Raw genomic sequence first — 14,443 nt, 5'->3', positions numbered from 1 at the left:
GGAGTTGCCAGGGCTTCAGCTACCATGAAATGTACTTTCTCATGGAAAAAGTTTATCTGACTCTGTTTTGTGAACCATAACTTGACTCTTACCCCTCTTTAAGCCATTTTGAAAGTTTTCCACCAAAATGCAGTAAAATCTGGAGCCTGGAATACCAGAATGAGGTACTTGACTGCAATAGGAAGTGTTTGAAGGATCATTTTTCCCAAAAAGTTAAAATCACACCTCTCATACAGATACAAAAATGAGCATGTGTTAAAAACTACTGTTAACTCACGTTATTAATAAAGGGAACTTGTCAGGCCTTAAAACCATTTCAAAGAAGTTCCAAACAAGAGACAGAACAGGAAGTATAAAATGAATGTGCAAATAAAGGCCAAAAAAAAAATGGGGTGAGTGTCTCTTTACTTGGCAGAATTCATTTGCATGTTTATAAATAAGAATTACTTTTTGGTGTTCTCAGTTATAACCATGTGGTTTATTAAATATCTCCCATAGAATCAAAATCAGAAAACTGAAGCGTGTCCTCTAACAAAGAGCAAAAAAAAAAAAAATTTTTTTTGTAAAGAGTAAAACAGTTTAGTTTTTGTAGACCATACAATCTTGGTTGCAACTCCTCATTGTAATTGAGAGTAGACAACAAAAAAAAAAAACAAATGGGCATGGCTGTGTTCCAATATATCTTTATTTATGGATTCGAAAATCGGAATTTCATACAATTTTTCCCACGTCCCAGAACAGTACCTGGATTTTTTTCATCGACCAAACAAAAAAAGCTAAGAAAATTCCTAGCTCTTGAACCTCACCAAAACAGGTGGCGACAGAATTCGGCCCACAGGCTCCAGACACCCTGCTCTTGTAAGTAATGCATAGATTTCCATTGAAACTCAGATTTTTCCCCTAACAGGAACATAGGAGGTGATATGGTGATATAATTATCACTGCAGCAACACAAAGTTGCTGTCAAGTTTCTTAAAGCACGTCATGTGCCCAGAACAGTGCGTAGCGTCTTAAGTACTATCATTATTGTGGAACTTAGGTCAGACGCCCAGCAGTAGTCAGGACCAAGGTCAACGTCCAGACAGGAATCCCTGCAGCCTGCGCGCGCAGCAGAACTGGAGCCCCGAGTCCACGTCCCCGAATCTCTGCGGGATTGGGTTTCCGCCCTGGTGGCCATTACTTTTCAGGAATTGAAGGAGAATCTGGAAATCTTGAGGGCAATTTACACGGGAGAACTCGGTAACGGCCTTAGATTGGCCATCTCAATACGGGAGGCAGGACAAACAGGCTGTGATTTTTCCATCTTAAAGTCAGTGATTGGTCAGTGAAGTACTGGGTGGTCAAATAAGAGGGTGACGACAGTTATCCATAGGCCAGAGCAGAAGGGGGCGGGAAAACGAGGGTGGACCGTCAATAATTGGCGTGCGCGGTGTGACGCTAAGCCTTGTGTGATTGGTCCGTAAGGCGCTGAAGGAGGTGTGAGGCTTCGAAGAAGTCGGCGATTGACTGGAGCGATTTGGGGCGGGCATACAAATCACGAAGGCAGCGTTCGATTGGGTACCACCGCGCGGGGCGGGTAACCGGGACTCGGCGGCGACTTGGGATTGGCCGGCATGGGCGGGGCGGCCCGGTGTGCCGGTTCCTGTGTCCGGCGGACGATGCCGCCCGGCGGCTGGCGCTGGCTGCGCGGCCTTTGGGCTGCGGGTCAGCCCCTGTTCCAAGGCCGTGCGTTGCTCGTCACCAACACCCTGGGATGCGGCGTTCTCATGGCGGCTGGGGATGGGGCGCGCCAGACCTGGGAGATTCGCGCCCGGCCCGGCCAGAAGTTCGACCCGCGTCGCTCAGGTAAGGGGACCGGTGCTGCTGGCTTTTTACCCCAGATCTTTGCCCCCAACTTCAGATCCGGAGACCGGTGAACCGGACCTGAGCTCCGTGACTATGTCCGGTGACCTCAGTTCCTGGCAAGACCCTTTACCTCAGCGTGCAACGTAGACACCCCCTCCCCGTTCTCCGCGTCCCTTCCCCCTCGAGTCTTCATCTCATCTCCAATATGTAGGGTTTCTGTCCGCTGCCATCCTGACGGTCAGGTCTTCGCCCACCCCCTAATCTGCTACCCTCTCTCTTGCACTGACAGACTTACCATTGAGCACGATATGCTGCACCTGGGGTAGTCAAAGGCACAGCATCTGGCTGCCAGCCAGCTTGGGTCGCACCCTGGTCCCACACTTCCCTATCAGCTGTGCCTCTGTTTCCTCCTTCGGAAAGCGGGGCGATGGTGGTATCCTTTGATAGGGTAGTGAGGGAATGAGGGAAGATGCAAAAGCACCTCTTGGAATGGTACCTGGTGGTGGGGCTAATAATGGAAGAATATTCGGTTCGGCCCTGGGAGGGTGTCAGGCTTACCCAGGTCTTAGCCAGGGAGGGAGTGGATTGGGGGGGGGAAGATTGCTGGCCTAATGTGCCCCCCTTAACTCTTGGACTGTCCACAGTGAGCATGTTTGCAGTCGGCTGCAGCATGGGCCCCTTCCTGCACTATTGGTATCTCTGCCTGGACCGCCTGTTCCCTGCATCCGGCTTCCCTGGCCTCCCAAACGTCCTCAAGAAGGTCCTCATTGACCAACTGGTGGCCTCTCCTATGCTTGGCGTCTGGTACTTCTTGGGTAAGGAGTCCTGTGAACTTGGGCTTGGTCCCTCCTGGATCAGGGGGTCAGGGGGGTAGAGTCAGTTTTGTGTCCAGAACTTGGAGATGTGTTATCGATGCACCTCCTGTGTGGGTGGCCCGGGACTGGAGGCTGGGGTACAGTGGTGACTGGACAGACCCAATGAAGTCCGGTGTGAATGGCAGAATCACAGACAGTGGTGCTACGTGTAGGAAGGGTGAAGACAGTGTCTGAGATGATGGTTGGGAGAACCTCTCCAAGGAGAAGACGCTGAGATGAGACATGAAGAAGGAGCCACCGGGCCAGGAGGGAGGTGGGGTGGTGGGTGGAGGGGGAGGACAGCTGGTGCAAAGGCCCTGAGGCTGGAGGAAGGGGAGGTGAGACTGAGGTTGGCAGGGCACAATCATCCTAACCCTTGGCTCTGGAGAGCTGTTCATTCCTTGCCACCCAGGGTCAGTTTCATTATCTGTAAAGGTAAAGGAAGGTACAGGACTGGTAATAAAACCGCCTCAGCAAGGGTGTGTCACCGCCCCACAGGGTATGAGTTTATACAGGACAGACCTCTCACTTCTTGTTCACCCATTTCAGCCTCCCTGCTGTGCCCCACTTCCCACTGCAAGGCCTTTAAACGTCCCGGTTCCTCTGCTTGGGACACTGTTCCGCTGCCTGGGGTGGTGATTAGTTGCTCAGTTGTGTCCGACTCTTTGCGACCCTGTGGACTGTAGCCTTCCAGGCTCCTCCCCATGGGATTTTTCAAGCAAGAATACTGGAGTGGGTTTCCATTTCCTCCTCCAGGGGATCTTCCTGACCCAGGGATCAAACCCGAGTCTCCTGTGTCTCCTACACTGCAGGTGGATTCTTCACCTGCTGAGCCATTGGGGAAGCTCTGTTCCTCATGGGTCCTACCCTACCCGCTTTACCACTGTACTCCATACTCCCCAGCCCCTGATACTCTCATTTCTTGGTTTCCTTCCTAGGCCTTGGCTGCCTGGAGGGCCAGACCCTGGACAAGAGCTGTCAGGAGCTGCGGGACAAGTTCTGGGAATTCTACAAGGTGGGCATGCCTGCCCAGGCCCCGCCTATCCCTTCTCCTCCACCCACTTTCATCTCGCTTCTGACCCTCCTTTCAGGCCCCACCCAAGCCCCTCCTGGCTCCGCCCCTCACTACATTCTGCCCCTCCCCATAGGCTGACTGGTGTGTGTGGCCTGCTGCGCAGCTGGTGAATTTCCTCTTCGTGCCCCCCCAGTTCCGAGTCACCTACATCAACGGCCTGACGCTAGGGTGGGACACCTACCTCTCCTACCTGAAATACCGGGTGAGCGCAGTGGGTGGACCAAGCACCCAGGGGACTCCTGGGGGAGGGGGGCACATGTGTGAGCCCCAAATGGCAGTACAACTACCCTTCAGGGTGAGGGCTGCCTGTGTCAGCCTTTATTTCCTGACAGCCTGCCTGCACCCCGTGGTGGGTGGGCAGGTTGCTGATCACCAACGAGGTGAGGACCAAGCCCACATCTGTCCAGCGAGGCTGACCCCAGTGCCAAGGGGTTGGAGGAGGGTTCAGTGGGGTGCCTAGGGGGGTGAACAGCACATGTAACCAGATGCTCTTGTGCGGTCAGATCCCAGGCCCTCTGACACCCCCAGGCTGTGTGGCCCTGGGCACCATACAGACTGAGCCCCCAGATGCCAGACAGCAAGGCAAGACTGACTGAGCTGCCGCTGACCAGCCACCTGGGCAGAAAGGGGAACCGACTCCTAGGCCAAGTCCTAGCCACACCCTGACTTCTGGGCATCTGCTTGGGCTGCCCCTGCCAAGCCCACTGCCAGGCCTCAGTTTCTGCCTCTGGAATACAACCATGAAGATGGACAGTTGTACCTCAGCCTTTCTGGGACAGCTTCAAGTGACTCGTGATGGGCCATCCTCAGCTCTGGGGTCTCAGCCAGCCAGCTAGCACCAAGCCCTCTGTAGGCTTGGGCTACACTGCTGTAGGCTGGGCGCTGGGACCAAGGTGGGGGATATCGCCCATCCGCTTGGATCCGGGCCCCAGAATTTGGAGCCTCCAGTCTTATCCTCTAGTCATGGAGTATGGAAGTACCATTAAATTCTCTTTGTAATTGAAAATCTTGTGGATGAACAGAGCCAGCATTATCAGGCCGGTGCTCATAAGGACATTGTGTCATCCATTCACTTTATTGGGTGTGTGTAGTGTTGTCATGACATCTCCTGGGGGGCTGGGGGGCATGTTTGACACTCATGACGTCAGAACAGGTCTGGTGGAGAGTGGTATCCCAGGGTGGTGCATATCTGCAGCAGCCCCCCGCCCCCCAACCCTGCTCCCATAAAAGGTACAACCTTGGGGGTGAAGAGCCAGGTGGGCCATTTCCTGGCTCTGACCCACCCAGTGGTCCACGGTGAGATGCCTGCAGCCGCCTGGACCCACCATGCCACAGCCAGGAGGCTGGCTACCTCCCATCACCCGACCAGCTTGCCCTGGGGTGTCACCTGGCCCCCTCTTCAAAACTGATAACTGTTGATGGGGGTGAATTTATAAAAAGGTGGGGTCTGGAGGGAAGAGTGAGCGGTGAGTTCACGGGGCCACGACACGCCACTGCAGAGCGAGAACAGGGTTGTATGTACAGGGTGGGGCGTGGAAGAGGGGGGTGCCCGAGCCCCTGGGGGACATCTCCAATAAATAAATAAATAGCTACGATAATAAATAGGGTGATGGGCTAAATCAGGGCAGGGGACTCAAGCCCATGGCCAGTAGGGGCCCTGGCTCAGGCCCAGGGGGTGGGCAGGGGCGGGGCCAGGATGGGGCGGGGCGGGACAGGGCGGCTCTCAGCAGGCGCAGTCCTGATGCGGAGGCGCCTGCTGGTCCGTGAGCTGTGGGCCCTGCTTGGCGCCCGTGACTGCGGGATCGGCCGTGTCCAATGACTCAGACATCTTCTCGCAGATGACATCCACAAGGCGCTCAAAGGTCTGCTTGACATTAATGTTGTCCTTGGCGCTTGCCTCAAAGAACTCGAACCCTGTGGTCAGGGAAGGGAGGGGTGAGGACGCTGGACCCCCCACGCCCAGACACACTTTGCTGAGGACAGGTAACACCTGGAGTTTCCCAGTGCCAGATGCATGTGAAAGGCACGGACAAGTCCCATGGCTAAGCACCAGTGGACTGAGTCAGCCTTTATTTCCTGGACTCCTTTCTTCACCTTAAAATTCTCCTCTTCTCATTGTCCCCAGAGCCCCTGCATGGAACAAGGGGGTGCCCAAGCCCCGGGGGGACATCTCGATAAATAAATAGGTACGATGATAAATAGGGTGATGGGCTAATTCCCTGCTTCCACCATCCGGCCCAGCCCTGGTCCTGACAGCATCTGACACAGATCCAGGCCTTTCCTGCTCACACAAACTCTGAGGCTTCCTACTGCCCTCTGAAGAGTCTGACTCCCCAGCTTGTAGTTCAGGTCTTGCATGATCAACCATATTTCCTCCAAGTGATCCCCATGTTCCAGTCATGTAAAACTATTTGCTAAAAAGATCTTTCCCACATCCGGTCACACTTTCTTCTGTCTGAAAGATCACCCTTTTCTTCAAATACCAGTTCTAATGCCCCGTTTCCAGGAAGCCTTACCTATGCCAGGCAGAGCCTGGCTTTCTGCTAGTTCCGCCAGCCCAGATCCCTCCCTTTCACAAATCTGGAGGCCTCTTGGACCCAGCAACATCCAGCACTAGTCTGGGCAGTGACAGTATCAGAATGAATCATTAACTTCTTGCAGAGTGAACTCCTAAACATCCCTCAAGACCCACCTGAAATGGCCCTTGGATCAAAGGCCAGCTCGCCGAGAGTATAAATTATCAGGATTCAAATCCAGGCCACATCTTGGCTTAGCTGTGAGACCTTGGGTGTGTGTCTTCCCCTTTCATGGCCTCAGTGTCCCTTTCCTAGCCTGTGATGTCCAGCGTCACTGGGTACTCACCCAGGTGGTCTGCCAGTTGTCGACCACGTTCCGATGACACCACCCGCTCGTCCTCCATGTCACACTTGTTCCCTACCAGCAGCACCTGGGCATTGTCCCATGAGTAGGTCTTGATCTGGGTTGACCTGGAGGAGATGGTGACAGAGGAAGGTTAGGGCTTGGAGAATCTGAGCACCAACCCTCTCCCCCAATTCCTTGTCACTCATCCTATTCAAGCCCCCACCTCCCATTAATTCTCTATTTTTAATATTTATTTATTTGGCTATGCCAGGTCTTAGTTGCGGCACACGGGGTCTTTGATCTTCTTGCAGGATGTGGGATCTAGTTCCCTGACCAGGGATAGAAGTGGTCACTGGGAGTGCAAAGTCTTAGCCACTGGAAAGTGAAAGTGAAGTCGCTTAGTCATGTCTGACTCTTTAGTGACCCCATGGACTGCAGACTACCAGGCTCCTCTGTCCATGGAATTCTCCAGGCAAAAATACTGGAGTAGGTAGCCATTCCCTTCTGGAGGGGATCTTCCTGACCCAGGGATGGAACCTGGGTCTCCTGCGTTGCAGGTAGATTCCTTACCATCTGAGCCACCAGGGAAGCCCACTGAACCACCAGGGAAATCCTGTCCCATTAATTTTTGAGGAGGGCAGGCTCAGTCTCTTCTCCTGCCTTTGTCCTGCCAGGAACACTCTTCTCTCTGCAGGGGCCTGCTCCCACAGTTCCTGAACTTGAGAGTCCCTCTTTCAAGAAGTCTTTCCCACCCTTCCCAGATCCCCCACCCCCAGAAGAGAATTCTCCCTCTTGAACAAAGTCAAACATTTTCTCAAAATTTATCATTACTCTCAGCAGAAAATGTAAATGTTTATACCTTCAAAACTTACAAGCTATCTTTATATTTTCTGTCCCTCCCAGTTTTTTTTTCCCTTTATATGTTTATAATTTCATTTTCCTACCTAAAATCTTTCTTTCCCATTATTTTGAGCTGATGCCACATTGTTTTAATGATTATAGATTTATAGCATAGCTGGGACCCCAATATTGTTATTTACATTTTTGGCAAGGGGCTGGGACTCTCTCATCTCGGCCTGTACCCCAGGCTTTACACGAAGCCTGGCTCAGAAGAGGGCAGGTGGGGGCTCACGTACCAGTCCTGCACAGCATTGAAGGACTCCTCGTTGGTAATGTCGTACATGAGGATGAAGCCCATGGCGCCTCGGTAGTAGGCTGTCGTGATGGTCCGGTACCGCTCTTGACCCGCTGTGTCCTGGGAAGGAGAGGTGGGGTGTCAGAGCGGAGATACATGGAAGTTCTTCCGCCTGGGAATGAACTCTGAGATGGTGGGGTCCAGCCCCCTTGAGGCTCAGAGGAGCAGGGGCTTGCCCAGAGGCACAGTGGGTCAGGAAGGGTGAGTCAGCTGCCTGTCCCAGGGCAGGTAGTACCAGTGATCCCAAGGTACCTATAGCATCATTCCTTCATTCATTCGACACATAGGGACCTGTGCCACACCCTGTGCTGGGCACTGAGGACACAGTCGTTAACAAAATGGGCCCAAATCACTGCCCTTTTGGAGCTGACAGCTCTGTGCAGGAAACAGAATCAACCCAGGACAAGAAAGAAAATGCATCCTCAGATCACGGAAATGTACTGTCAGAAAGTAATGAGACAGGAGAAGAAAAAAAACCAGGCAAGGATGGGCAGTGTGGGATGGGGGACAATTTAAAAACTTGCAGGATGAGAGAGGGAGTCATACGGGGGTCAGGGGAAGGAAAGTCTAGGCAAATGCCCTGAAGTGGGACTGGGTCTGGTACATTTGAGGAACAATGAAGAGGCTGGAGACAGAGGGAGACAGATGAAATGAGGCACCAACAGGGGCTGACCAGGCAGGGTCTCCTCAGCCAGGGGAAGGTTGCAGGTGTTACCAAGAGTGAGGTGGAAAAAAAAAAAAAAGAGTGAGGTGGGAGCCATGGAAGGATTGTGAGCAGGGGACAACCAGCTCTGGCTTGGGATTTATCAGATCCCTTTAGGACCCAGAGGTGTTGAGGGAGGTGGCCAGAAGACCCTGGTGGAGGAGCCTGCTCTTGGCCCAGGGAATGAGGTTGAGGGGTCAGGATCCCTCTGAAACCTCATCCAGACACTCGTGGAGGAACTTGAACATGGGGAAACTGAGGCACTAAGCAAGCAATGCATCTGATGATGTCAGGGGTAGGACAGGACCCAGCATTTACCCCTTCCCCACCCCTGGAGAGCACTGATGGGAGAAAGGGGACACTCTCTTCTGTGCCTCTAGCCCCTGGTACACAGTAAGCGCCTCATAAATGCCCAGTGTGTAATGAGCGAATCTAGACAGGAAAGAAATAGGCAGAGCTGGGGCTGCTGTTCCTGGTTGGGGGAGAGTGATGGAGCCAGAAGGCCCCCCAGCTGGACCCACCCAGATCTGCAGCTTGATCCTCTTATCGTTTCGGTAGATGGTCTTGACCTTGAAGTCGATGCCTACAGTGCTGACAAAGGCAGGCGTGAAGGAGTCGTCTGCATAGCGGAAGAGGAAAGATGTCTTGCCCACGCTGCTGTTTCCGATGATGAGGATTTTGAACATGTAGTCGAAGTTCTGGTCCGAAGATTCCTTCTGCCCATAGCGAGCGTCTGTGGCAGATGCCATCTGGGGGTGTGGGGCGTAGGCGAAGGTGAGGGATCCCTCTCCGTCCCCAAACGCCCAGGCTCAGGCTAGAGAGCTCCCAGCGAGAGACGGAGATTACTCTTATCCCATCAGGAGCCCCAGTACTAACGGCGCGCCCCACCGCAGAGGGCTGGCCGTGACCTTGAAAGGCCTGAGGTTCCAGGGGAGGACCTCAGAGCGAAGGGGATGGAGACACCTTGCAGCCCCCTCCAGCAGGCCTGTGCCCCCGGCCCGGTTGTAACCTAAGCCCTACAGCTGCGCCAGGAGAGGTGACTAACTGCGGCCGGCGCCCCCCCCCCCCCACCCCGCCCATCAATCATTCATGTTCCTCAGAACTGAGCCTCGCGGGCGCACGTGCACACGCGTGTACTGTACCACGGGGACGCGTGTCTGCCGTCCTTCTCCCAGACTCCCAGGCTGGGAGAGCTCGAGCTGTGACAGCTATATCACGTGATAGGCACGGGACGTGCACACGCTCACGTGCACACAGCAGGGCACACACTGGGACATGCTCGGTGCACGGGAAAGAGCCAGACACCTGTCTGCACGCCAACATGTATATACAAATGTGCAAATGCACCGTGCGCAATGCGTCCTCCACCCATGCAGCCCAGTACACGTCACCCACACAGGCACACATCTCTGTGCACATAGGCACACTGTTGTGCACGCACACGCGCAGTCCACGCGTCTGCCTCCACATGCCTGTAACACTCACAATCTTGGGTCGGGATCCCCAGGGTATGCACGAGCACACCCTGGTAAACAAGCAAGGGTACACATAGACCCTCTTGCACAGGCGGGCGCGCACACGCGTGTGCACTCCACGCGCACGCGCACGCAGAACCTCCCGCGCGCACAGCTTCCCGCAAGGCACTCGCCTCATCTCCCCTCCCCCTCCACCGCAGAGCCGGGGGTGGAGGGATGGAGGTGGGGGTGAGGACACGGCAGGTAGAGGGAGCCGAGGCCCTCCCCCTCCCCAGGCTCCCGACCGCCGCATCCTCCTGCCTCATTTAAGGCCGGCCAACTTCGTCCCCTATCCCAACCAGACCACCAGTCAAATGAAGGTTATATAGGTGCTCGGCGCGGAAGCGCAACTGGAGGCCTGGGAGCTCACCTTGTTCTGCACTGATGCTGTGGCGACCCTAGAGGCGGCGACTTTTTTGGCAGTGGCGGTGAAGTGACGGGGCCCCCGGTATGGTGATGTGGGGCTGCGCTGCAGCGGAGGCGGCGGCAGCGGCTGAGGCCCCTGCAGTCCTCGGTGACGTCCTGCAAAAGGCGGGGCGGGGCCTCACATGCAGATACGGCCGTGATGCCATTCTAGGGCGGAGCCACGGATGGAGATACTGTCTACTGTCGCAGGCAGAGCCGGGAGGGGCGGGGCTCTTGCGCAGATTGACGCGAGAACGGGGCGGGGCGCAGAGAGCTCATCCAGTAGCTAGCAGAAGCGGTGCAGGAGGGGAGGAATCGCTTGCTGGCTCCGCCTCTCTTCAGAATAAGGGAGGCGGGGCTTCGCAGCGCCTTCTCACTGGCTTAAGTGGTCGAGCGACGGGGCAAGTAACCAGTCAAAGATTGCCACCCCCCCCTCCTGTCCAATGGTGGTTTCCGGGCGATTGAAGGGCCCAGAGGTTGAGGCCTCAACTGAGCCTGAGTCTTCTGGGGGCGTTCCCCTTCACCGCCCCCACGCACCCCAGGTCTCAGACTCAGGAGGTCCCCGTTCAGTCCAAGGTGCTGTGACCGCTCATTAAACTCCCCCTATTCCCAATTTCAGAAAAGAGGAAGCGAGGTTCGAGAAAATGCTCCATATCTCCTATTTACGGGGTTCAAAATAAGTATAAAAGAAAAAATAGCGGAAATAGGGATCAAGATAGACCCTGTCTCATTGCTGATATGTACCCTGGTGGCTCAGACGGTAAAGAATTTGACTGCAATGCGGAAGACCTGGGTTCGATCCCTGGGTTGGGAAGATCCTCTGGCGAAGAGAATGGCTACCCATTCCAGTATTCTTGCCTGGATAATTCCACGGACAGAGGAGCCTGGTGGGCTGTATAGTCCATGGGGTCGCAAAGAACTGGACACGATTGAGCGACTAACACACTCAAGACCCCTGAAGGGGGTCGGGCTAGTAGATGCTCCACCCTGCTTCTGAGATGAGGAAAGGAGAAATCGGGATCAAGAGAGCCACCCTCTGCCACCAATTTCCGGAAAAGAGGAGGCTGACGGACACTCCGGGAACCCCCGGGAACCCCTCTCCTTCCTGCGCCCCATTTTCCAGAGAAAAATTCAAAGTCAAATTCAAAGAAAAATCCAAATGGCCGAAGTAGGGCAGGAAAACAGCCTATCCCCTAATCTCGCAAAGTCTGCGGTTAAAACAAACAAACAAACAAACAAACAAACAAACAAACACAACAACGTAGGGAACAGTGAGGTTCAAAGACCCTGCAATAAAGGAGTGAGGTGGGTGGGAGATGCTGTACTCCTGCCGGACTCCTGAGCTAAAAGACGGGGATGGAGAGTCCTCCCTCCACCATCCTGGCAAAACTAGACTCAGAGATGGAGACTCTGGGGTCCAAGATGACCCGTTATCCCCCAACGATCTTGATGTGAAAAAGTCAGAATGGGGGGTGGCGCGGAAGAACAAGACCTCGGCCTCGATTCCTGGGCGCTACCGTCCGCCCCAGCTCCACTCTCCACACCCGGCAGGGGGCGTGTGGCCCCAGGAAAATTCTGATCTCCCTGATTCCTCCTCTGGAGACGAGGGGCGGGGCTGGTCCTGTTTATAAAAAGCTCACCAGCTGCAGAGGCGCCTAGAGACCAGAATAACTTAGCGCCTGGAGGCCGCCCCCCGCCCCCAGCGCCCCGGAAGTGCGGAGAAGTACCCCCCCACACCCGCTCTCCCTGCAGTTGGGAAATCTATTTTTTCCAAAGGATAACATCTTTGTCCCTCCTCCTCACTCGGACTATAAAAGTATCACAAACCCACTGCGGTGAACTGAGAAAATTTTTAAAATATAAATCCACCTCCAACTCGCCCCACTGGAAGACCAGCAGTCGAGTTTCCGCTTTGGGGTGGGGAGTGGGGGCTCCAGGCGTTGCCCTGGTGGAGGTGAAGGCATGCGAGTTTGCGAGGCTCCCTGACCTCCCGGATGCATGTTCAGGCGAAAGTCGGGGATACCCATTTATTTTTTCCCCAAAGGGTAAAAGCTCACAACAATGTGCACCAGCTTCTGCCCAAAGGTATTTGGTATTTTAAAGTAAAAATAATGGAAGGACTTTATTGCTAAGAATCAGAAAAAGGATCTGGAGTTAGGGATGGTTGAATCGGAGGTGCAAGCTACAGACTTCAGGGGAGGTGTCCTATATGGCCAGGGAGACATAGCCGGGGGTGGGGGGCGCTGGGAGAAGGGCTCCAAACCCTCTCAGATCCCACCCACTGCCTCCCCACTAACTCATCTTTCTCCTCTGGTGAGTCACTCCATATTTTAGGTTCCAGATGCAATCTTGCCTCAGGGCCTTTGCACCTGCTGTTTCCTCTGCCTGAGCTGTTTCCCTAGCTCTCCCTGTGCCTGGCTCTCTCATCTTCAGGTCTCCAATCAACACCCACCTCCCTCTGGAAGCTCTGCTTTCACCCCGTCACTTCCTATCATGTCATGTATTTCTCCTTCCCGACACATCCCATTAGAAGTGTCATGCTAACTCATTTATTCAATAGCCAGCTGTGAGCTCTGAGAGTCAGAGATTGGTGTCCTTAGCACCTACACCTACTGTGTAGACACAGTAGGCGCCCTGTGATGGTATGATATGAATGGATCAATGAATCAATGAAGGATTGAAGGGAGGGTGACTTTGGCCACTGAGGTTAGGGAAGGCCTCTCCGAGGAAGTGACATTTGAGCAGGAATCTTAAGGAGGGAAAGGATCTGGCCACTGGGAGAATTGGGGGGACAGCGCTCTGACAGAGGGAACAGCAAGTGCAAAGGCCTTGAGGCCGGAACTCACTAAATAAGCTCAAGGGACACCCCTCTTCAGCTCTGTAAGGGGGGGCCAGGCAATATTTTCTCCCTAAACAGAGGGCAAACAGGTCCTAGAGTCAAGGCCTGAAAGTTCCCAGGGGCCCTAAAGAACTTCTCCTTCCCTTTGGGTCTAGGGTGGGCCACAAAGGCAGAGAGTGTGCCCCTCAGGAAAGACCCTAAACGGGAGAAAATGGGGGACCTGGAGCATGCGGGTGACTTCTTCCTCCCCCTCTCTGTGAGCCTCAGTTCCTACTTCTGTGAAACGGAAAGAAGAGGGCACTAGTGGTAAAGAGCCCTCCCGCCAATGCAGGAGACATAACAGACGCGGTTCAATCCCTGGGTCGAGAGGATCCCCTGGAGAAGGGCTTGGCAACCCTCTCCCGTTTTCTTGCCTGGAGAATCCCATGGACAGAGGAGCCTGGCAGGCTACAGTCCACAGAATCACAAAGAGTCAGATATAACTAAAGCGACTTAGCACACACACAGGCACAAAGCAAGCCCATTCTACCTGTGAAATGACAAAGGCTCAGGAAGGTTAAGAGATTTGTTGAAGCTGTCAAAGTCAGTCTCTGAAGGAGTCTGAAGATCTCAGTCTGGAGAGGGTGGTAGAAACAAAGCAAAGAATCCCAGAGAGCTTCTACTATTGCCAGCCTGGAGTGGGAGTGGGAGAGTCAGGAAGGACTTCCTGGAGGAGGGGATGCTGAGCTGAGACCCAAAGGGTGAGGATGAGGCACAGAAGTATTCCAGGTGGCAGGCACAGCATGTGCAAAGGGCCTGAGGTGGCACTGTGCTTGGGGTATGAAAAGCCAGCATGCATACTGTTCACAGTAAGGAGGAGAGGAAGGAATAGCTGTGGCCCAAATTGAAGGAGAACATATGAATGTTCTTATGAATGAGGGGGAGAAGAAAACAGAAATAAGGTGAAATGCTGAAGGCAGATGATCTAGGGGTGATGTTACAGCAGAATTTTATTTTCATCCTTACATGTTTCCATTATTTGCAAATTCTCTACAGTGACCATGTATTACTTGCAGGTAAAGGGGAAAGGATAAAAAAATTACAAATAAAAAATCCCATAAATCTCTGCCTTTTAAAAGCCTGGAAGGAAATGTACCAAGTTCATGATCCAG

At 53.8% G+C, this 14,443-nt stretch overlaps 2 protein-coding genes across 3 annotated transcripts; one reads left to right on the top strand and one right to left on the bottom strand.

The window, feature by feature from the left end:
- Positions 1-1,594: 1,594 nt before the first annotated feature.
- Positions 1,595-4,780, top strand: MPV17L2 (MPV17 mitochondrial inner membrane protein like 2). 2 transcript variants are annotated; one of them, XM_070792525.1, is made up of 6 exons: positions 1,595-1,845; positions 2,135-2,278; positions 2,490-2,660; positions 3,638-3,714; positions 3,848-3,976; positions 4,278-4,780. In XM_070792525.1, exons 1-6 carry the CDS (start codon positions 1,614-1,616, stop codon positions 4,368-4,370), a joined length of 846 nt encoding a protein of 281 aa, XP_070648626.1. In that variant the 5' UTR covers positions 1,595-1,613; the 3' UTR covers positions 4,371-4,780. The 2 variants fall into 2 exon arrangements, with proteins under 2 accessions (XP_070648626.1, XP_019818868.2); XM_019963309.2 differs by lacking the exon at positions 2,135-2,278 and having other exon boundaries at positions 1,606-1,845.
- Positions 4,781-4,819: 39 nt separating this feature from the next.
- On the bottom strand, positions 4,820-10,581 carry RAB3A (RAB3A, member RAS oncogene family). The gene is made up of 5 exons (XM_019963845.2): positions 10,419-10,581; positions 9,056-9,283; positions 7,773-7,891; positions 6,637-6,761; positions 4,820-5,688 (listed from the first exon to the last, which is right to left on the bottom strand). The coding sequence occupies exons 2-5, from the start codon at positions 9,281-9,283 to the stop codon at positions 5,498-5,500; spliced, it is 663 nt and encodes a 220-aa protein (XP_019819404.1). The 5' UTR covers positions 10,419-10,581; the 3' UTR covers positions 4,820-5,497.
- Positions 10,582-14,443: the final 3,862 nt, after the last annotated feature.

The sequence above is a fragment of the Bos indicus genome, chromosome 7 (assembly GCF_029378745.1).
Source record: "Bos indicus isolate NIAB-ARS_2022 breed Sahiwal x Tharparkar chromosome 7, NIAB-ARS_B.indTharparkar_mat_pri_1.0, whole genome shotgun sequence".
NCBI classification, from domain to species: Eukaryota; Metazoa; Chordata; class Mammalia; order Artiodactyla; family Bovidae; genus Bos; species Bos indicus.
Note: the sequence above shows the minus strand (reverse complement) of the source record. Positions and strands in the feature narration are given on the sequence as shown.

Bases quoted from the DNA above. Each gene is read 5' to 3' on its own strand.
- MPV17L2 (XM_070792525.1), top strand. From the start codon at position 1,614: ATGGGCGGGGCGGCCCGGTGTGCCGGTTCCTGTGTCCGGCGGACGATG. The intron at 2,279-2,489 runs GTATCCTTTGAT...GACTGTCCACAG, and splicing joins CGGAAAGCGGGGCGATGGTG to TGAGCATGTTTGCAGTCGGC. The intron at 3,715-3,847 runs GTGGGCATGCCT...CCCTCCCCATAG, and splicing joins AGTTCTGGGAATTCTACAAG to GCTGACTGGTGTGTGTGGCC.
- RAB3A (XM_019963845.2), bottom strand. From the start codon at position 9,283: ATGGCATCTGCCACAGACGCTCGCTATGGGCAGAAGGAATCTTCGGAC. The intron at 7,892-9,055 runs GTGGGTCCAGCT...TCTCCTTCCCAG, and splicing joins GGATCAAGCTGCAGATCTGG to GACACAGCGGGTCAAGAGCG. The intron at 5,689-6,636 runs GTGAGTACCCAG...CCCTGACCACAG, and splicing joins ACAACTGGCAGACCACCTGG to GGTTCGAGTTCTTTGAGGCA.